The 22909-nt window shown below is 42.1% G+C and overlaps 1 protein-coding gene across 2 annotated transcripts in view; it reads left to right on the top strand.

Annotated features, from left to right (window-relative positions):
* LOC121517226 (protein bicaudal D homolog 2-like) overlaps positions 1-22909 on the top strand; it is a 52574-nt gene that overhangs the window by 1082 nt on the left and 28583 nt on the right. For both annotated transcript variants that reach the window (XM_041798835.1, XM_041798834.1), the window contains exon 2: positions 18637-18849. In XM_041798835.1, the coding sequence (XP_041654769.1) occupies positions 18637-18849 (213 nt within the window). The remainder of the gene's footprint in view (positions 1-18636; positions 18850-22909) is intronic.

The raw sequence follows: 22909 nt of genomic DNA, 5'->3' as shown, positions 1-22909 counted from the left end.
ATGAGTTTATAAGTTGGGTCCTGATATAAGGAAAGGCATTTTTCTTAGCTTGTAATCCAGCATGACAGTTAAATCAAACCTTTAATTGTGTGATAGACATTACATATCTTGTCACACAGTGTAACAGCCCTCCTCTGTGAACAAGAATTTCTAGTTTAGTTGGAAGGGGCGGAAGCATGTTTGAATTTTGAAACTTCCCGCTCAGAGTAAAAGAGGGATGAGCAACTTGAAGAGGAAACTAAATAAGTTACAACCCTTTGGGAATGGAAAGAATGTTGAGTGACGGTTCACGCTGGGTCATAGAGTTGATAAAGGACTCGTCTGTTTTCAGACCTATTTTCTACTGCTCTATCGCTGTGTCCAATTTTCTTCACCATAGCACAGAAGCAGTTTGTCACTTTCATGTTATTAAGAGGGATGACTTTAGAGTGACACAAAGTCCAACCAACTGCTGTGGTCTCTGGACTCTTCCTGTCTCCAGATTCTCACTTTGACAGTTGCTCAAATCCTCCTTTAAAATATGACTTCTTTTTTTGTCCTCCTATTATGGAAAGGAACAAAGGATTGATAAATGTAGCAAACATCAAACATAGCAGCATTTCAGAGTGCACAAGGAAAGTTAACCAACAGCCGAGAAAGCTGACATCATGGAAACCCCCTTATTTCCTGCCAAAAAATCTCCTCATCTCTCCCCTGGGAGTTTTGTGCGTTTCAGTAGGAAGTCTCAAAAGAATTTCAGCTCTCTTCTTCCCTTTCCGTCTTCCAGTGGCCCCTCTCTTGTTGTTTTCGCTCAAAAAAGGAGGTCTCATGGCTGTCTCAGCAACTCCTGCTCAGTTTCCCATGCATGTCTTTGGCAGGACAGTCTTCTACAGAGGAAGGACTGCAAAAAGGCCCTGAATAGAAGAGAAGGACTGGAAAGAGTAACCATGGCAGCAAACTAGAGCGATTGAAAAGAAGTGGGGACATTTGGACAGATTTTTCTCCTTTTTTCTAAAATGCTAGTTCGGGAAGCTCTTATTGTGAGTGTGGTTGGACTGGAGTCCAATCTTTGTTCCTGTCTACTGATGGAACACAAACATCCATCTGTGTGGGTAATAAACTCAATTGTTTTCTCAAACCCACAGCAGAAGCTCTTTCTTCTGTCTCAGGGTTAGGCCATAACAGTTGTAGATCACTAGTTGGATGTTAACCCTTGAAAGAACATTGCTACATTTCTCTGTCCCTCCACCCAACCCCCAACTAAGGCTCTGTTTAAAGCGAAGAGGTGATGCTATCACATACACATTTCTCTGACATCCCTGTCCACTTCCTGTTTATTGTATGTGAGAAAAATAGGGGCTAAATTTAAGCTCACATCCACTCAAAATCCTTCAGCATATACAAGAACTTACTGTGATTGTTAAAATGATAATGTGATATATTAGCCTCACAATCTTGCTTTCTAGGTCTGATTTGTACCCTGAAGCAGACAGGTCCAACTGATCAGTGTAACATTGTCCAGAGCTGTTACAAAAGCACAATCAGCAGGTGATACTAAGGTCAGGTATTATGCCATGTTATTTTCAGTGAATGGCTACTATTCACGCTGAGGGTGACAATGTTTGGACGTCTCTTGTCTTCCTGAGGACTTAGACAGACTAGAATAGATTGTCTGGAAGATTTGCAGAGTACACTGGATTCTCTCCAGTGACCTTAAACCTACTCTTCCTTTTTGCTGTGCACAAACACAACTCAATGAAAAACAGCTTAGATTTATGTATATTCATAGGGATTTAAGTGCCCATAAAAATCTTTTTTTTTTGTGTCCTTTTGAGTCAAACAAGAAACCAGAAATCATCATGACAGTGAGCAAATTTCCCTCACCATTTAAGCAGTCCTCACCATCTTGCATACTCTTGGGCAGGACACTAATATTCACTCTTAAACACACCCCCACATCCACGCTTCTCCTGAGGCAGGAAGATGGAGGAATTCTCTGTGCTGCTGTTGCTTAGTAACGGCGCAGCTCTGTGCCTTCATGTAAGTAGCCGTGCTGCTTTCTAAGCAGGCGCTGCTTTCTGAGTAGGTTTGTGGGTGACTGCTGAGGGATCATCACACGTCAGCTAGCTACATGCACCTGCTCATTGAAGTAACCCTGAATTTGGTTAATGCTATTCATACGATGTTCATGTGTTATCATGTTTGAACTTTCTTGTCTCTTCATGGGCAACCTTTTGACATTTTTCTGCAGATATAGGGCAAATATAGAGCTCTTCCTTTTTTGCTCTTTTTCTCTGCCCTCCGGGCACAAAAAAAAAGATTCTCTGTCTAATATTTGCTCTGGGAATAGGGAGAGACTGCTTTGAATGTCATTTAGGTTTTTGTGAATGCCTACTGCCCCATAATTCTTCTACTGCAGAGATCTGATATAATCTTAGACTTTATGAAAATGCAGCTTCTCCTCAGTGAAGTGTTTCACTGTTGGGCAATTAATCAAGTTTTTATTTCAATTAAGATTATGGCCTCCCACGAACATGGAAACAAGATAATCAAGATTATACAATTACCCTACCGGTTGTTTTGTCGATAGGTTTTGGCATGTCTAGTAAATTGACAGCATCCTTCCGTCTTTTACAGCACAGCGAGTGATCTGGCCCCCCCTCCCCGGCCAAAACAGCTCTCACTTTAATTTAAGTCAGGAGCAGAAGAGCCAAGGCACATAGTCTGGTTAGTTTAAAAAGCATCAGTTAAAGAAGATGACAGAAAGGTGCCAGCTGGTTAACAAAAATGGTACAACTGCCTTATTCTGGCCTTACACTAGAGGACTTTGCTAGAACCTTTAAAAGACTTTAAAAAGATTAACATCTGAGACCCTCTCACATCTACAGACTGTTTGTTTGACTGTTTTTTAAATCATTTACAAAGAATGGAAATGAAAGAAACTATGGAAAAAAAAGAAAAAAAACTATCCAGGACACACTTCAGAATAAATTACCTTATACAAATGTGGGTTGGCTCACCACAGAGACAAACTGATTGGGCTTTTATTTTGAAAAACCTAATGGAGGTTTACCATACCTGTCATGTCAGCCTAGAGTGAATTGACAGAATACACATACAGCAGCTGTGAGCAGAAAAGTTTCTCCATCTCTGAGCAGACATTCTGTGACTTCAGATTGAATACGCTCAGGTTCATGTTTTAAAACGTTAACTGGCTTAACATGCCCATGCAAAACACTGGCTCCCATTGGTTGTGGATGATGATCACTTCATTGAAAACACACTTTGCATAAGACCAGATTAAAGACTTACTACTGTTTGATTTTGTTGTAACTCCAAGACTGAAGAAACACTGCTTTAAAACTGCTTGGATCGAGTTTTATGACCACCTTACACCCGACGACTAATGCTGCATTCCGTTTACCTCAGAAGTCGGATGTCGGAACTGGGAATGTCGGAACTGGAAGTGACATCAGGTTCATCTGAAAAAACAGATTTCCCAATTGTTTGTGTTCCATTTGTCACATCCATGACAAGTTTGGAAATGATGGGTGCCGTTCTTGCGTTAGCCAGTCATTGTTTTTAGCAGCACTGACCAGTTGTTAGCCAATGAGCCTTTAAAACAACACATTGTGCAGTACTTCATGTATTACAAGACTGCTGCTGCACACTACATAAAACCGCAGGGTAGTGCTGTGTCTACAATTTCTGAAAATACACTAAGAAACAGCAAAAGGTTCTGAAAACAGATCAAAATCAAAGTTTTTTTTACACTTAATGTTTTGTGCCACCATGTTGTGTTGTCGAAAACAGGGTGTTCTGTGAAAGAACAAGTTCACAAGTTGTAAATACGACTTGGGGAGACGTTCCGTTTGCAACTTCCGGTCTGAAGTCGGTAAACAGGCTGGAATACAAGTTGTGATGACAAATGGAACGCAGCATAAGATCACCTGAGTGCGCTGCAACTTTAGCAAGACTCCAAGGATGTTACGCCAACTTTGGAATTTTGTTTGTGACTTTGAAAACGCTTGAGAAGTAGTGAGGCATAATGTCAGTCTATGGAAACACAGTGGTTTTGAGGAGTTGAACCCAGAACAATGCTTTTATCTTGCTGAATATATTGCAATTTGTCTGCCCCTCAAGGCAACACAACCAATTTTATCACATGAAATTCATACACAGCGGCCTTTACAATCATGTTCTCATCAACAATCAAAACAATCCTGATTATTATTTTTTTCATACTCAAGCAGCTCTAAAGTGATTGGCACAAATTGTATTATATCTTATGTAAACCAGAGATTCAAGCAGCTCACTCTCTGCTCAGATACAATCTCAAATGTTACTCTGTCGTGTATGTGATAAAGCTGAGTGGACTTTACCCATCTATCATTTAGATAGCAGAGTATGGTCCTAGTCACGAGTTAGAGTCGCTAATGACATTATAGTTCACTGTAGCTGTGTGAGAGCGTGCTGCTGCCTTAGCTGTTGTTGATATTCTTAAGGTAAGCCACTCACAGATGACATCATACGCCACACCTCCAACTGTAAATGCAGTTCTGAGCGACGTGACTGGTCCTGAATGTGGTCTGAGACTGTTATGAACTGCATCAGCCTTTCTTATGCTTGAGTGAATGTAAGGAGATGGAACTTGGTGGTCATAAAACATCATCTCCTTTATAAAGACAGCTGATTCACAGAGCACACCAGACCTGTTATCTGTTTTTTTCTGATAGTGGTTTCCTTTTTTTGTGAACACAGAGACCGTAGCATTAGAGTTCCCTCGGTCCATGTTTCACCGGCTTAGAATTTCAGAGACCACGCTGAAGTCATTGATTTTATACCTGTTCCTGTCATTGGGGTGGCAGCTGTGAACTGCCCCCTGGAATTCAACGAGACAATCACAAACCTAAATATTGTTAAGCTCAGTAAAACCTGGGCTCTCTGTGTTCTGCCCACTGGTCCTTTGTGTGTTTGAGCCAGCTGGGGTTAACAGGTCTTGGGTGTCACAGACGAAGAGAGGGTTAAATGGGAGCAGAACACAGTGTATGACAAAGGAGAGATTGAGAGAGGCGTCCCATTGTGGTTACCTTTGAAAGGATTGGTCACTTTTGTCCTTTTTGAAATGGCAGATCACTAAAGGATATATTCCAATGTCCTTAAACAAAGATATCTGGTGTGACTAAGCCCTTTCTGTGTTGTTAAATAGGTTGGATGCTGATTGGATGTCAGTAGAAAATACGAGGGCACAAAACCCATCTGGTTCCTTATGAAGAGTTATAAATAAAGTCAGACTTACATGAATGGAGCTGTGTTTCATCAGCAGCTGCCGTTCTCTCACTGCCATATTTTTTCTTAGTTTTCCCTCTTAATTTATCCATTCTTATGGCTTATTATGGCCAAAGTCACTCATTTAAGACACCATACCAACAGTTGGGCTTCAGTGAGCAGTCAGTCAGTCAGGCTATGCCATTGCCTGCATCTGTGTTCCAACATATGCTGAAGCTTTCAGTATTGTTTGGGGTCTGATCAGCCCTTTATCCATAATGTTTCTGCTGGACAGCAAGCCTGCAGTTAAGGGGTAATCTTTTCTAAATGGCACTAAATAAAGTCCCAAATCCCCTACCCTCTGGCCATAAGAGGATGAATCACAGCCGCTGTGCACAGAGCTTACGGAGGTCTGAGAGTCTGCCAGGCTCGGTCATACTTGGCAGAATCCAGAACTGTGGACAGGTAGGGGCATTTTGGAGTAAGACTTAGCAGAGGCTGCCAGGTGTTCATGGGAAGATGCCTTGACCTGCCCTATCTTGGCCCAGTAGCCTACTACAGAGGGTGCTGAACTGAGCAGTCCTGGGTTCTAACAAGTATGCCACTCACATACTTAGATGAATCTCTGCCTTAATAAGAATGTGCAGTTAATGCAGGGTCTGTCTTTACAGTCATTTATATACATTCAAAGTGTTAAAACTGCCTGGTCTATCCACAGAATCCCTCACATAGGCTAATGCTACCTTCTGTGTCCCATAAGGACGACCATATGGTATCGCAAAGTAATGAAAGAATCATTCCCCTTTGTTTTAGGTACAATGCCCCCCTGTTAATCCATAATGATTTAAGGGCTTTGTCCTTAAGTCTGATACAAACCACCAGCACTTGGTCACAAACGCCCCACATTTACTGTGAGGCATTTGGCTGCAGGCCTCTATGGTGGGGCGTTTTGGGCTCGTATGTTGGAGACCTCTACAATGAGGCAATCTCGACCGTGGGACGGGAAGTGACGTGCTAACCATTGTTGGGTTTTTCCTTCATTTTTGGTTGGATTTTTTTTATTTTATCCCCTTCACCTTCTCATAACCCTAACATTTAGGGTACAGGTGCCTCACCATGACCCTATTGGAGTTTTCCTTAGTTTGTGGTGTGTTAAATTAAGATTATCCCCCTCAGTAATGTTTTGATTTTTAGTCATGCAATTCCACTGTTTTTAAAAAGTAGGTCTACGCTGCAACAGATGAGCCCTAAACACCACACATTGGAGGTCTGCAGCTAGTAATGCTAAGCATAAAATTAAACTATATAGTAGACCTCGTTGCATTATTATTATTTGTTAAATATGCTTAAGTCAAAAGTCCATACAGAGGAGCTGTAAGGTAGCCTGGCAGGGTCATGATTCGACCATTTTAATCCAATTACCAAAGACCGGGGCCAGATCAGGCAGGCGTCCAAGCTAAAAGCGGCGGATGAGGTCATAGTAATGGCGGTATGCCTCTGACAGCACAACATGCTTCATTCAGGTAAAAGGCTACTCTGCAGTTTCTGCTCTTCTACAACATAAAATCTGTCAACAAAGAAGCCAGTGTGCATTAATGTGACTGCACTTGTGCGTGTGTGTTGTTTGTGCAAATAACACAATGGCTTTTTATTTCGCTTTCCTACATAGTAAGTTGCCTTTATTGAAGCGCATCAGTGTTTCATTTGTGTTCTTCAACCCTCAACCTTCTGTACTATAAAGCACGTGATACCTTACTTTTGCTGCTATTTGTGGGGAAATTGATTTTAATTATTAGTGGGGTTTTTTAATTGGAGAAAATACATTTAATGTGGTAAGTTAGTTTGTCCTGTAGTATTAGCACCCTGATATGACGCCTTTATTAACACCAAGGGCTGCATGATAACTGAGATAGCCTAAACTCCTTTCTCCTGGTAATTTATCATTAGCTAAATCTGTCAATAAAGGGGCCAGATTTATGTGAATCTCTGCATCTGTTTCTGAAACAGCTGAATCAGAGAGGAATGTGATAAATTTGTTAGTGAGTATTTTTATGAAGCCTTCCTGTTTTGTGTTTTTTATAGAGTTCAAGTCAAGGCAGTAACGTAATACTCTGACTCTTATAAACTATTGTAAGGTCTTTCCAGAGTGCATCTTTATGGCTTTTTTATTTCATGACAGATCCTGCCTACGGTCTTCCTGAAACTGTAAAACTCTGAGTTTATGTGAAGCTCTTCTCAATCAAATCTTCCTTCTTCCTTCTATTCAAATGAAACCGTCCTGCTCCCTGCCCTTCATCCTGTTTACTTGAGCGGGGTTTTGCTTTTTATAGCAGATAGGAAGAACATGAAATATAGTTCTGTGTGTCCGGATACCTTTTAGTGGGTTAACGGAAATGACCACATGAAGTTCATCAGAAGAGTCACTTCTGTCACCTGTTGGAACAAAGAGCAGGAGATAAATCATAGCTGTTCTGTGTTTTTTTGTAGGAGGAATGTGCTTGTCTTAGTGGATTTTTATTATCAGCACTCACAATGCTGCATTTCCTGACAAGGTTCAGTGTTATGCCATAGCAACACAGAGAGGAACTGATATTCAATGGCTGTAAAGAGTCATGTAGCTTTAGAAGGAACTTTCAAAGCTGAACGCTGCGCACAAGCTGTTTTATATTGTCCATGGGGGTTGAAAATATTTGCTGAATCAAAAAAAGTTTGCTTGTTCATCAGCAGACTTAATTCATATCCCAGTTTAAGTTTAATGTGATGAATTTGCAAGTTCCTGGAGGCACATAGGTTGCTGTGATTTTAATGAGCATGGTTGTCGCACAGAGGAACACTACTCTCAGACGTTTGTGTGGGCAGCAAAACACAGGCAGAAGGTTATCAGCGCTAATGACATACCAGCTCCCATCTTCATTATTCTGATGATCAAACATTTCAACTTCAGCCACCAGTCTGCTCCACGCTGTATTAGCACTTCATTAGTCATCTCTTACACAGTGATATGCAATGATTGGTGAAGGATTCCTGATCAGAGAGACACCAATATTGATTGGTACCATAAGAGTATCTGTTTCCACTAACTGTTGGATGTTTTACTCTGCTGAGCATTGGCATACATAGTGTATACTGAAGTTTTAGTATCCCACAGAACTATAGTGCCTATAAAAATTATTCATCATGTTTTACCCTTTTATTGATTTTATAAACAAATCATGGTCAGTTGGCTTTTTTGACAAAAAATAAAATAAAGAAAAACCTCTTTAGCATCCCCACAGCATGATGCTGCCACCAATGTGCAGATCTAGGCAGATCCACACATGTGCCATATTCTTTCCGTTTCTCGATGATGGATTGAGATGGAAATGTTTATGCATCCATCCCATAGCTTATACTATTTAGTAACTTTTGAGATGCTTGATGTGTTCCTTTCTCTTCATGGTGTAATGGTAGCCAGGAATACTGATTAAACAGTGACTGAATAGTAAAATCTTTGAAGAAACAAAAGATGTGAGATAGGGACAGCATATATTAGCATATATGAAGAGCAAAAAACCTTTTTAGTGGCTGTAGATAGTGTACATTATTATTGTAGATAATTACCTTATCCTGACCCCTGGTTCAACACATAAGCACGCATAACCAAAAGAGTAGAATTTTCCCTGTATATCTTGTTCGCTGCAGTTTCCCTGGGGCACTCTGTGGCTTGCTGTAGTTCATGACGAGATCAGGGATGAATCGTAGACAGTGTTCTGTTTACATGGGAAGAATGTGGCACACCCCTATCTGGTTTCTCTGAAATTCAACATAGTCAGCTCATCTCAATTATCTTCACACAGAGAGCAGAGTGGTGCTGATAATGTTGCCTAAATTAATTAAAGTGGAGGGTAAATTCTGGGAACTCTCTTCTTGGGTTCATAGGCTATCTGTTCAAACATTAGCAAACCAGATTTCAAAGGGCTGTCCTTTGTAGCCAGGGGGGCTTCTTTTAAAATTCAACCCCACAGTGCAATCAGAACAGCATTCTCTCCATACCCACTCTCTGCCATCCTTCTCACCTCCTCCTTCCTCACGTTCCCTTTGTAAATAGGCTAGTGGGTCTGGGTCCCCCTGTCGCTGTGTGCTGTACCCAAGTGTCACCAGGCCCACGCTTTGAAACCCTCAGGCTGCTGAACAGAGGAGAGGAGAAGGAGGAGTAGGGAATGGAAATGGTGGGGAGATAATAAGACAGTGCTGTATAGTTTGGCAGGAGGGTGCCAGTATAGCAATAACAACATTAAAGTTTGGGCTCAGAGGGAGCCACAAGAGGAGGGGTTTTAATTGGATGTGTGCCAGTCTCTCAGGGGTCCTTGAGAAAGACAGAGAAAGGGGAGAGAGGTTTGGATGGGAGGGGTGACAGGCAAGACTGTGTTGCCTGTGGGAACCGTTTTAGATGGGAGGGGAGTGGGGTTTCTCTAGCTGGTTTTTATGAGTTAAACTTTCAATGGACAACAACTGGATGTGTTGTTGTTAACATACAAAGCTTAATAAATATGTATTTCTTGGAAAAGCAGCAGGCTTGGTTCCAGGATCTGTTCAACAGTGACTTCAGGGTATTGTTTTTTTGGCTCAACTTTTATCTTGAATTTATTATTAATGTTGTTAGAGAGATGCAAAGGCATTGTAGAGAGGATTGTTTGTTTTGAACTTATCTCTGAATGCAACCCAGAGTCACTCATGTGTCTGTTTTATTCAGACACTGTATTACCTCCAGTTCATTATTTGCACTGTGATATGATCTATTATGTGCACAGCAGGGGAGAAGATACTGAGCCCCGTTCTCTTTCTTCACACACTGACACGGCTGCATTAGGAGGGCCTGCCACTCTGACCCTAGATTTCACCTCATTGGTAGAGCGGCTGCATGGGTTTAATTAGTGCAAATGAGGAGGGGGGTTGTTGGTGTCTGTCTGGCTGGGAGGAAAGGCGGGACCTGCCCAGGAGACCATCGTCTGGGTTTAGGAGGGTGAATGAATGGAGCGGAGAGGGATGTTTGGGGAGCAAATGAAAATGAATGGGATTTTTTTGTGTATGTGTGTTTAAAGAACAGTGACAGAATTAACCAGGGGAGATGATTTTGTATCATCTAAGGGGTGAAATTTGAGCACCTTTGATTGAAAACCATAGGAAAAAGAGTATTGAGTTTATACAGCCCCTCCCCCATCCTGTCAATGCTTCATCCTGATTGATTAGTCATGTCTTGCCACTAATGGGGTCCTAGATGATGAGGGGAATTACATTAGGCTACTACATACTGCATTAGTCTCATAAATGGCTTTTGTTAGTAAGGTAAAGTGGCAGCAGGTTATGGGACTGATAAGAAAACTGTCAACAGCTGGCCATAAACAAATAGAGTCAATGTTAACTTCCTGCCTCCTTCTTGCAGTCCTGACCTTGGACTTTGGAAGAAAAATTGAATCATGTTTTATGCATTTGCGTCTGAGTTATCCATGTGTGTGTTTATGTGTGCGCCCCAGCTGAGGCCCCAGCTGCCCCCCTCCAACAACGAGAGGCTGTCCAGCAGAGGAGGTCACGTGTAATGGCTCCTTGGGGAGCAGTGTCTTTTGCGAAATCTGCTGAAATACACACTAAGAACTCAGTCTGATTCACTGCTTGTTTACCAGGCTTGGCCAGAAAGCAGAAAGCAAAACTACTTGAAAAGAACCTTAAACCAGCATGCCCTTTGTTCAGACAAATCTCAGATATGACCGGGATTGGACGCTGCTGAGCGAGGACTGCTGCCAGAGAAAAAAAGGAGGAGGGCAATCTGTGCAAGGCTGAAACAGCCATCTGTGTCAGTGGCATCTCCTCGCTCTGCCTCTACTGACCGCCTCCCGCTCCCTCACTGTAATTGGCATTGTAACCATAACAACGACGGTTCCCCTGGGGTGCTGGCGCGTGGACCTGGGAGATCTCATCCAGACGCGGAGTGTAAGGCAGAGAGGGGAAGCGACAGCATGACTACAGGCAGTCACAGATAAGACTGTCTTTGCATTGCAAATGATTGAGGGTGTGAACGCTAGTGCAGGGGCTGGTATGAAAAACTGTCGTGATATAAAGGGTGATAAAGAGCCCAGGCTTTGGCCCAGACGCTGATATGGTGGAGCAATATATCAGACCTATTGAATCCCTTCTCTCCCTTGAGAGACCGGCATTTTCCTCCATTCTGTGGCAGATTTAACAGCTGAACAATAGACTCAATGAACAGCCAAGAGTAAACAGATGCTTCCTTGTGATTAATTGACTATTATTTCCGTTAAATACTGAAGACAAAAGTGGTGTTTAAAACATGGTCAATCTCTGTCACTTTACAGCAAGGAGACAATTTTCATTGTGGTCTGAAAGACAGGCACAAAAACTGTTTCTCAAGTCAAAACAAACCGTCTCAGGAATTACTTATCCCCACTGAAATCTGCCCTTCTGTGATTGTTGACAGTGGCTCATGCTTTGTTTTTAGGCTTAGCCGTGAGCGCTGTGAAAATTTCACTTTCCCATCGAAGTGCCTGATCAGTAACATGCAAAAGCCAACATCATCATCATATATCATAAACAATGAAGGCTAAATAAACTACTCTGAGACTCAGGTTTTATGGCTGACTGCCAGAGGCGTTATGACTGTTTCAAGGTGTAATAACACAGGAGCCGGTTGTTGAACACACACAGCCTCAAGCCTTATACAGACAGTGTAATGACAGGGTTGGGTTCTTTTGCAGGTGTTTCACCTTTATAGGGAAGATAATCCATTGTCTCTGAAGTGCTGTCTTTGTAGGTGTAAGATGAATATTGATCAGCTGAATGTGAGCTCTGATCAGACCAAAGACTTCACACAGAATCTCTAATGCTGACTTCAGATTAGTCGCCTGCGTGAAGTCGGAATAAAACATGAAACATGGTTTTCCCCAGACAGATCTCATGAAAGCTCTAAGCAGCTCTTAATCGTACCGTTGTACGCTGGGAGAATTTGTGTAGGGTATCACTGAGCTGCGGCAGCCCAATTAGGCTATTCTGATATTTTTTATGGCTAAGGACGACTTCTTTAGTGAGGCGTGTAAAGAGCCTCATGAGTCTGATTAGTCGAGACTTATGCGAGCATGTTTACTCAAAGTGCACCTTCCCCTCTAGCGTTCTCGCGCTTTCTGTCCTGGCTTGCAAACCAGGAGAACCACAGCCTGGCACAGCTCTGTGGTTGAGTTTTGGAGGTTTACGCCCTTTGTGGAGAGAGAAAAGTGTTCAGCCAGTTTACTCCAGGCTAAATCACTTCTTTTCAAGAAAACATGTCTACAACATACATGCGAGTGTGCTTCTCTAACCCTTGCTTTCTCATATTCTCTGTAGTGTTTTCGTTGCCTTCGGCATGCGGTGCACCCCCCCTGAATGTGTTGAAAACATGAGTTGCATGCAGGGTTGCCGGAACTCCTGCAAGGCTTTGAACGCTCCCATGTTCCTTTATCTCAGAGGGTAGAACAGGCCAAAACACGGCTGGAGCACCAGGTGCTGCAGAGTGGCTCACTGCAGGGCACACTAGGAAAATTGGGAATGGGATGTGTGTTGTATGTGTGAAATTGTCCAGACCTGTGTTTGAATAATAAGCCAACAGCTCTGTGCTATGCAGTGAATCAATGTGGAGCTGTTCCAGGGAACGGCTGATGTCTCTGCTACCCTTATTCACATCTCTTTCCCTCTTTTATCCTCATCTTCCTCATTCGATGTATCACTTCTTAACTGTGAAATGTGACAGTTTTTTCTACGTTATGCTAAATCACACCTTTGTATATTTTTTCCACAGAAAATCTCTACTTAAATGGTTCAGATTTGTGCCACTGAAGTGGTGAGAAACTGTCAGTTAAGTGGGATGTATTTATTTAAAACTGGTGGGGAGTTAATCATATATCCACCCTAGTTAGTCAAAGCATTTTTACGTTTCCTTCATTGACTCTGAAGAGTAAAGTCTGAAGTTAGCAATTATCGTCTCTGTTACTCATTAAAGAGTGTCTCTGGCTTCAGCTTTCTCTAAACAGCATCACTGAAGTAAATCAAGTCAACTAAAACAAGCAGTTACTGCCACGTGATATGGTTTGCATTCCTTACAAGACCATGTTATTCAGCCTTTTGGTAAAAATGACTAAGCTGGTTGGTCTTAAAGAAATGAGCACAGTGTAGCGAGAAGAGTAGCTGATATGAACCAAGCCACCGGCTCGTCCTTTTTTAAAAACATGCCCAAAGAGTGGCACACTAAAGAGTTGGTAGTGGAAAGCTAAAAATAGAATCAACACACAGCTCAAGGCAAAGCCAAGTCTCAGGCTGTGCTGTGGCCTGTGAATAGAAAGATGAAGATAAAGAGAGAGAAAGGCAGGATGTCTCTGTTTATCATCACAAACTCGAGCTCCACGTGAGCTGCGTTTCACGAGGCTGGAGAATCTGTTCAGTGTTTGTGCTTTTTCTTCTTTCAGCTCCACCTCTCTTCCTCTGCAGTCGCCTACAGTGACTAACACTGACCGGCCTTCTGTGTTGCTCAAACACTGCTTTGGCATTCAGAGTCAACCTCAACACTCAGACTGAACTCATCTAAATGACACAACGTGATATTGTTCAGCATTGGTCACGCACTCGGTCAGTCATGGCGCAGGAATGCTGCTGGAGAGACCAAAAATCAGCCCACTCTGTTGCACAAGTCTTGCCAGATGTATTATATTTCTGTGTGCAGAGGTTTTGCCAGTCACAGTAGGCATGCCCCGATGGGCCCTATCTGACATCATCCAGACAGATTATCATGTCAGGGTTTGTTGTTTTTTTTTCTGTCTGTCTGATTTAAATATGGGCTTTCTCCCCACATTACACAGGTGGGTTTTTTTTCATGGTTGTTTTAACATTGAGGACATAATGACCTACTTCGATGTTAGCAGAATATAAATCCACGTCTCCTTTTTCCAGATTACAAAAAACATAGGTGCAGTTTCTCTCAGTCTTTCTGCTCCTCTCTGTTTTGCCCATTATCTGTTGCTCCATCTCCTTCTGCTTCTCTGCCAGGTATTTGTGCAGCAAGCTTTACTTTCCTATTAAATTCAGGCTGTGAGACCACAAGAGGCTAAATGGAAACTTTGAATCATTGAGATGATTATAGCTGGACTAGAGATAAAAGAATCAGATCCAAATCAAGAGAGTTCTCTAATTGGGTTTTACTCCTAAGGCAGGGTTGTCAGATGGGACTTGGTTATATTGATTAGAAACACTCCAGGCTTCTTTCTTTAATCCGGCCTGTGTATAGGTTGTGTGCATTTGTGTGAGTGTTTGTTAACTTGATGGAATCCATTGGGTTTAAACTCTGTTACAGAGTGTCTTCAGTAATGATTTCTTTAGGAGACTTTTCCCCCTCCTCACGCTTCTCGGACCCTTTTTTCTTCCTGTGAGACACAAAAGTGAAAATAGAATCTGAGATTTGCTCTACTTCAGCTCCACAGGGCCTCTGAGACAGCGGCATCGATCTGTTTGTTACCTGTCAGAGACCCAAAGCCCATCTCCCTTGTGCTCTTGACATGATGGATCAAAGAAACATACGCACGAGGTTTCTGAGCAGAGGAAGCCTGAGTGAACTCCGTGACCTATATTCTCCCTGCTTTAAATTCCTACTCCATGTATAGGGTTGAACATAAACAGAAAGGTAGAGGCCTTCATAAACCAGTGTTTAGCCTTTCCCCTCTATTATTACTGAAGAGTGATCACAGGATTCATGAGTGATAGACTGAGACCTGTTTGTCTCATCTTCTAATCAGTGGACTTTGTCCGCGAAGCCTTTGCTTTTGGAAAGATTAGAGGACAACATAATAATAAGACCCTGTTCCCCCATGCCAACTACTAGGTTTACTAAACTGTCATGGACACACTGTTGTAGCAACATTTGTTTTGCTGAGAGATAAACTTTCAGTGGAACACCACAAAGAGAGCCTCATTACCAGAGCAACTATGCGTTCTTGGTGTCCTTCCTGAAATTAGTTTGCATTCATATGCCCCCACATGAAGCCTTTATTTATACCTTTGAAGGTTTCCATGTGGTCATCTTATGATCAGTATTTGGAAATATGTCATTTTAGTGTGGGCAATGCATGGGGAAGTATTGAAAATAAATCAGTTAGCTCAGAAAAGAAGAAGTGAGATCAGAGGTGACTGATCTCATTATATCAATTCCTCAATCACATGGTGCCTTTGTACCTCAGTGATTCAGGACTTTGATCTCTGCCTTACAGCCTCAGATATAAAGAAGACCAGCCCAGTGAGGTGTCTAACCTCAGCTCATGGTGTATGCACTCATCTATGATTTTGTTGAAGGATAAGTCTTGTGAATTATTAACTTTTCCTCAGCCATAGCCCCTCTATGATGAAATCCAGTCCACGCACCATGCTAAAGACCTGCCTTTGATTAGCTTTACAACGGATTAACAATCTGTGCTCAACCACTCAATGTAAAAAAAACTGTAACATATGGCAAGCTAAAGATGAATTATAAATTGGGTGGGCAGCTTACTGTGGGATTGAAGGCTTGGTCGCGTGTGTCCCCCTTTTACCCTCCCTAAAAGTAGCCTAAATGCACGTGTGGGGAGTCCAGATTAAAGGCCTTGGGGTCAGTGGGTTTGGTTGGGGGCTCTACTTTCTGTTTGAAGGACAGGCTTTGTAGATTGGATTGATTGGTGCCTTCAGTATCCACAATGCACCAAGATTATAATGATGAGATTTCCCCTGGTTTCTGTTAATCCTGTCTCCTGTGAAGATTTTCAAATTAAATACAGTCTCCTGCTGATTGACCTGTAATTTTTTGGAGAGGTGGGGAGGGAATGAGGAAAGTTAACAGACTTACTGAGTAATTTTTATAACAGATTGGCTGTCAATAAACAACCATATGGACTTTGATTAAAGATAACTGAAGCACCCAATGATTATTTGCTTTATAATCTAACTGGAAGATGACTAATATTGACGTAGCAGGCTAGATGGACTGTGTTATATAGGCTATCCATTGCATAAGATATATTTAAAAATTCAAATGTTCTGTCACATTGAATAAGGGGAAATCAGAGCAACAAGACAAAATGAGGTAGTTGGTATGCACAGCTCTGTTAGTAACCTGAGCTTGACAGACAGGCCGTCCCATAGTTTATAAATAGTGGAGCTTGTTGGTGGATAAAACCCATGCTGAGGCCAGTGGGGGAAGGGCAAAAAACACCTTTGCTAAGAAAAGCTTTCAGTGTGGCTCTTTGCCCTTGCTTTAATGAAGAAATATGACCCAGTTCTGATCAAACTACTGCTGTACTATAGCTACATCCAAGCTAATCGCTACACCTACAGCAGCTATTGCATATATTGACTTACAGTGCAATTAAACCCCACCTGTAAATATCGCAGTTTCATGCTAAAGCACGTCAGGAGAAAGGCAAAAACATTTTTCCATCATGGAAAAATATTAGGGCTGTTCCATGCTTTTCATTTGATAAAGAAATGTGGTCCAGTTATGATAAAACTGCCACTTTATTATAGCTTCACCAGAGATAATGTCTACACTGGCAGCAGCCATTGCTCCCACTGCTCCCAGTACAGGTAAACCCCACTGTAGCTACTGCCTCATTCTCCTCAAATGATACTGATTGGTGACCTGGCACAACCATTTCAGAGTGAAGCTTTCCAAGATAGAGTTGCCTGATGGCGGACATGGAATCTGGCCAATCCATCTGCTTTGCAAGGTTAGATTTATGTGAGTAGATTTTTGTAAATGCATGTCCTTCAGCAGTTCAGAGGCTTAAAAAAGGCACAATTAATTTTCTGAAACGGTTAGATCCACAGTGAGAACCACAGTTTTCTGTCTCTCATCTGATGGTTTCATCTACTTATTTTATCTGAAGTGTGTTGGCTCATTTGGTATTTGAGCTGTTGTTACTGATATGGAAATCTTATTAGACATCAGTTCATCTAAAGTATGAAAATCTTGTGACATGCTTAAGCATGTTGGCATAATAAGATGCATTATAATATGGGTTTTTTTAGCCTTAATTTTAGTCTACTGAATACTCTTTCTCATGCTACTGATGAAGTATGTGTCATTTCATACTACTTTTGCTTCTAAATAAAACATATTGTGTCTCAGCTTGAGTAGATATGGGTTCACTATCACTATCATCCAGTTTGGATCGTCATTTTTCCTGGAACGTGAGAGATATTAAAGCCAGACTGCACGAGACATGATGTCACGCATTCCTGTAACCCATTAAACTAGTTTTACATATTCAACTAAGTCCCACAAGTAGGTCAGTGCGACCACTACAAATTTCCAGATTTTCCTTTTTCTAAAGGAATTACTGGGATTAATACGATACGCAGTCAAAGAGAGAAAATCCTGCAGCAGCCAGTCACGTGCAGATGGAAGGGGGTAGCAGGTCAGAGAGAAGAGAGAGTGCACTGCAGCTGCAAACAAGGTCAGATCCAGTGCCTCAGGTGATTTTAGATTACTGCCTGTGCTCGAGCTGTGAGGGGAGATGAGAATCAGATTTTCCATAGGCTCACTGGTAGTTACAGGAATGGGAAATGAAACCTGTTATCATGCGGTCAGTTATTTAGAGATGGGACGGCGAAGCCTAACCTAGATTCTGCTGCAGTTAAGGCTCTCTTTCTCTCCTCTCTCGCTGTTCCTTCTTTATATTTGCTGCCTCACAGGTCATTAACAAATTAGGTTAAATTAAGGAATCACCATGGGCGGTAGCACTAAAGAGAGAAAACTGTTTTCATAGTTTCAGGTCAAACTGACTGCTCTCAGCATTTCAACTGAAATCTCCAAAAAAGAAGGCAGAAGATGGGTCCATATGTCTTCCATAGTTACTAAATCTATATAAGTCTCATCCCCCTTAGGAAATGCATGAAATCAAATAATATCTGCTGACCTCCTCATACCCTGCTATGATCTCCTGAGGTATTAAGAGCATTAGAACACTAGCGTCTCATGATCACTCAGACGCTGGTCCATTTGCTCTACTTTTCCTGTTTGGTTTTCCCATCTGTGGAGTCACTGCTTAGCACGTGCGAGGGAGGCCAACATCCTGCAGGAGAGTAGGAGGGAGGAGGGGGGAATGAGGGGAAAGACGGGATGATGCAGCCCAGATGGAGCCTAACTGATTATCTCTATGGGACAGTCCCTAGTTGAACCACAGTAGAAATCACAAAGCAACGCTATGCCTTTGCCATCTAAGTATTAAACATTTATATAGCATATAAAGACTCCATCCCTTTAGCAACATAAACCTGTTTGTTTAGACTTCTTTTTAAATATCACAGCCTTTCAATCAAAATCATTTTTCTCCTATTTTATCTCTCCAGGCCTTCGGACAAGCTTACTCCAACCACAGGAAGGTGGCAGCAGATGGGGAGAGCCGTGAGGAGTCTCTGATCCAGGAGTCGGCCTGTAAGGAGGCCTACTACGAACAGAGGGTCCTAGAGCTACAGAACGAGCTCCGCCAGACACGCAACATTCTGACTAATACCCAGTCTGAGAATGAACGGCTGAGCACTATCTCCCAAGAGTTGAGAGAGGTAAGATTTGGAAATCCCTCTAAATTACCTCTGTTGTTAAAAAAAAGTCACAATCATTCACTTCACAAATTTTGTTTGAAAAATGACAGGGAACGTCCCAGCAAAGTTACAACAGAGGACACATTGTCTTGTTATAATTTTTCTTCTAGTGTCAGTACTTTGAAAATGAGAGCTTTGAAGGTGCTGAACTCACTTGTTGAGTTGACAGAGAGCTACCTTGATCCTTTTAGCTTGCAGCTTTTAAGAACAGCAGTGTCTTTGTTAGTCTTTTTTAATTTCTGATGTTATTTATCTGCGTGAATCTGCAGAAAACATTACAGAAATTAATCCCTGAATGATCTTTCCTTTTGAAGTTGGGCCCAGGTATATGATGGTATATGGCAAATCACTTTTGTTTCTTAGGTGCACAAAAATGCAAGAACATAGATTGTATAGGAGAAAGAAGAGCTGCCTAAAAGCCGCACCGATATTCATTAACCTTTGAAACTTCCAATATAGCTGTCCAAACCTGTTTATTTGAGGGTGTGTTGAAAGATTTAACAGCTGTTGTGTTTTTGACATGCTAAAACAAGGCTAATCATCTTGTAGTGACGGATGAAAGAGATGGACCTGGCTGTTAGAAGCAACACCCTGCCTTGAAGCCTACAGTGATGTCCTCCACCCTTACTGTGATGAAGGGTGGAGTTATAATTACAGGCTGCAGAAAAACACTTTGGCAAAGGAACTATGTTCTTTAGCAGAGGCGGCATGATTGTACATGAATAATTAATGGATTTACTATCAGTTGCGTGACAATAATGATCAACCTGTTAACCCCATCTGTGACATGCATCTTCATCATAATTCAACTCGGACCATCCCTTTACTAAAGTGTAACAAGACCATACCATTACCATAAATTAAAGCATGCCCTCTGCACATTCCAGCATGCATTTTCTTATTCCACTCTCCAAGCTTTCCTGTCATAATGCCAACCTTTATAGTCTACGCCCCACTTTCAACAATGTCTGACCTCTCCACTGATTCTATTTACATATAGTCACAGTTAATTGACCTCATTAGAGGAGACAAGAGTGCGGTGCAGAGTGTGGGTTGAGTGTCTCTGCCAATGGGCTTGCATGTGTGATGATGGTGCTGGTGATGAGGAGATTGAATGAACAGGAGAGCACTACAGGCTGAAATCCCACTGACTGAGAGACGTGGAGAGCTTCGAGGAAGCCTGCTTGACACAAAGACAGAGAGACGGAAAGGAGAGAGGAGATGAACAGAAGCTGACAGGAGGCCAGGGGAGCCCCTCGCTAGAATAACAAAGAGGGGGGTTTAAAGTTGCAACTAGTTTGAAGAGTTTGGCTTTATGAGGAGAGAAGCAGCAGACTACTAATGCTCTGTTTTAACCTTCACTGTGTACTCACCCGTTACAGTGTGCATCTTTTTATTCTAGTCATCCATCCCCTCTCTCTAATGCATTTAAAGTGGAAGTTAAACTATTCCAAATCTTCCTGTGTGCATGCACAGCAGCTTCAGCCAGCCTCTGGTTTTCAGGTCAAGTCGGTAAGTGTTGAAAAGGGGCCCTCTTCTCACATGAGTCTAATGTCTTAGGCAGAAATTACAGGGCTCTCTCAACTTGCTTGAGACAGATGTCAGCAGCATTTCTTACCGAGATTAGTGAAAATGACTTTAAAATGGCATGTCCCTCACAACGACTTAAGTTCCGGAAAGCTCCAAATTCCTCTATAATTAGGTCAGCTGCTGCTCAGCTCTGCATCTTTTAGTTGGTATAAGTTGGGCATTATTAAATCCAGATGTGCTACAGCAGACATGTTTTTAAACAGAATGAGCTGTCCTGTGTTAAACTTGGCTGTGTGCTGTGCAGGGTCAACTCAAACATGTCATTATTGTTGCTCTTAATGACATGGGTGTGCTTGTTTTTCATACCTTTAATTCAGTGTTTCAGAAAAATAACAATACTCTATTTCCTGGTGTTGCACTGGTGGCCTGCATAAATGCCTTTCTGTAGGTGCCATTCCTATTATAAACACTGATGCAGCACCATGGGCCCCAGCCAGCCAACTCTAATTGGCTGCATAAAAGGTCCTGGAGTGAAAATCGCCTAATGTATTGGGTATAATGACACCCTTTTAATGGAGCTTGTGTTGGTGCTAGGAGGAGTGAGCGTGGCAGGCAAATCGAGGGAGCTTGGGCACTGAGGCTGGCATTGAGACAGACTGACAGGGCTGAAAGACGTCTTTGTCTCCTGGGTTTTAAATTAGCCCGTAAGCTGAGGCAGGGAGAAAAGCAGGGGGTAGTCAGAGATGATGGGGATGGTTCTAACGAAAAAATGAGGAGGCTTGAAATCCGTTGGAGAAAGAGAAAGACTTAATGAGAGCAAATTCAATGCGAGTGGTGGACATTGCTGCTTTTCTGGGACAGTGTGACTAAGTATATTGAGTCAGGAGTCTGAATAAATGGCTCAATTTCATCATCGAATTCAACTAACTGTTGCCTTTTGAATTATTTTGTGAAAGACGGTTTTCCCTCTGTAATGCTGAGATGTATTTAGGCTGAGAGCTTTCGTGGCATGAGTAAGGAAAGCTTGTGAAAGGCTTACAAAATGTAATTTCACTGCCTGTTGTCCACTCATCAATGACTGGATAATGTCATCTTCTACAGACCTGGAAGCTGCACTCAGTGTGGAACAGCTGAACAGGCCAGTTCATTCACAACTATTTAGTCTTAGAACATTTTATCAGGATCCTTCCGTCACATTTAAAAACCTCCAAGGCAGGCTGTGATGGCAAAGACGTGAATGTTAGCCCGAAGCACTGATAAGACATTTCTCACTGCTACTGTGTCGTCTACAGGATTAGACCTCCACAAAGAGCCAGTAACATTGTAAGGAGGCGCTCTCTAACAGGCATGACTTCATTAAATTCAATCTCATGGCTGGAGGAGAATGAGCCTACAGTGATGGCTGCCATTATCCTCACAGAATAGAGATCCTCATAGCCGGAGGAAATAACAAAGCACAGCTAAAGATAAAAAATGCAGAGAAATTTTTTATCAGCGTGGTTCCCTTCATCTGTAGTCTCACTCTTGGAAAACTTGATGTTTCCACCTTAGCATCACCATGATTGCTCACTGCTCTTCTTCTTTAAATTGCATCACATAGGATGCTAACATTTCCTGTCCATTCAGTGAATAATATCTGTCAATAGGATATAATTCACTTTCTCCCACTGACACATGAATTATGTGGACTGTTCAAATGGTAAACATGATTACTTTTCCACCTCATTGACGCAGTGGCTGGAGCTGTCAGATATTATACTGCCTTTTAATTTAAGTGCTGCTTCATTCAGCTAGATTAAACACCTTAGAGGGAAGTGGTGGATTGATTGAGACAGGATATGTATGAGTTCAAAAATGCTGTCAGGGTTACAAGGGTTACCTCAATCAAGGAATAGGAGTGAATGGTTGTATGTTTTCAGGATCAGATGAGAGCTGTCATGGCTGAACCTTCACCTTGATCTTTGAAGGTCAACCTTGAGTGGTAAAAAAGATCTAAGCAGAGCTGCTCTTCGCTTCCTCTTACTATTGAGGCTAATGTAAGGAGACTCAGAGAGGCCTATGGGGTGTCGATGTCGTCTGCACTATTATTTCTTGTGACATAAATGTCAAGAAGGATCACTCCTGCCTGTGTCTAGCTTTGAAAACCTGGACTATAGAGACAGATCTGGAACAATGGTCTCTACAAACTAAGATGCAGGGAAACATGAGTAGCTTTTTTGAGCTGGTGTGTAGAAAAAAAATCATGCTACTTCCGCTTACACTTTTTTACCAGTCACTCCTCCTGCCGTGTGACCTACAACTTAAAAGCCTCCGGATGTTATCGGGGTTATCTGGCCACAGCTTCCAGCATCACCTAATCTTGCTGTCACTTAAGCCAACTGCCTCATGAACTACATGTCTCACAGATTGATGGCTATTTTTAACCCTTATGAGGGGAGCTTTCTTAAAGCTTGTAGCAGATTCTTTAGTCTTTTGATATGAGCTTAAAGGA

Source organism: Cheilinus undulatus, linkage group 11, assembly GCF_018320785.1.
Source record: "Cheilinus undulatus linkage group 11, ASM1832078v1, whole genome shotgun sequence".
Lineage (NCBI taxonomy): Eukaryota > Metazoa > Chordata > Actinopteri > Labriformes > Labridae > Cheilinus > Cheilinus undulatus.
Note: the sequence above shows the minus strand (reverse complement) of the source record. Positions and strands in the feature narration are given on the sequence as shown.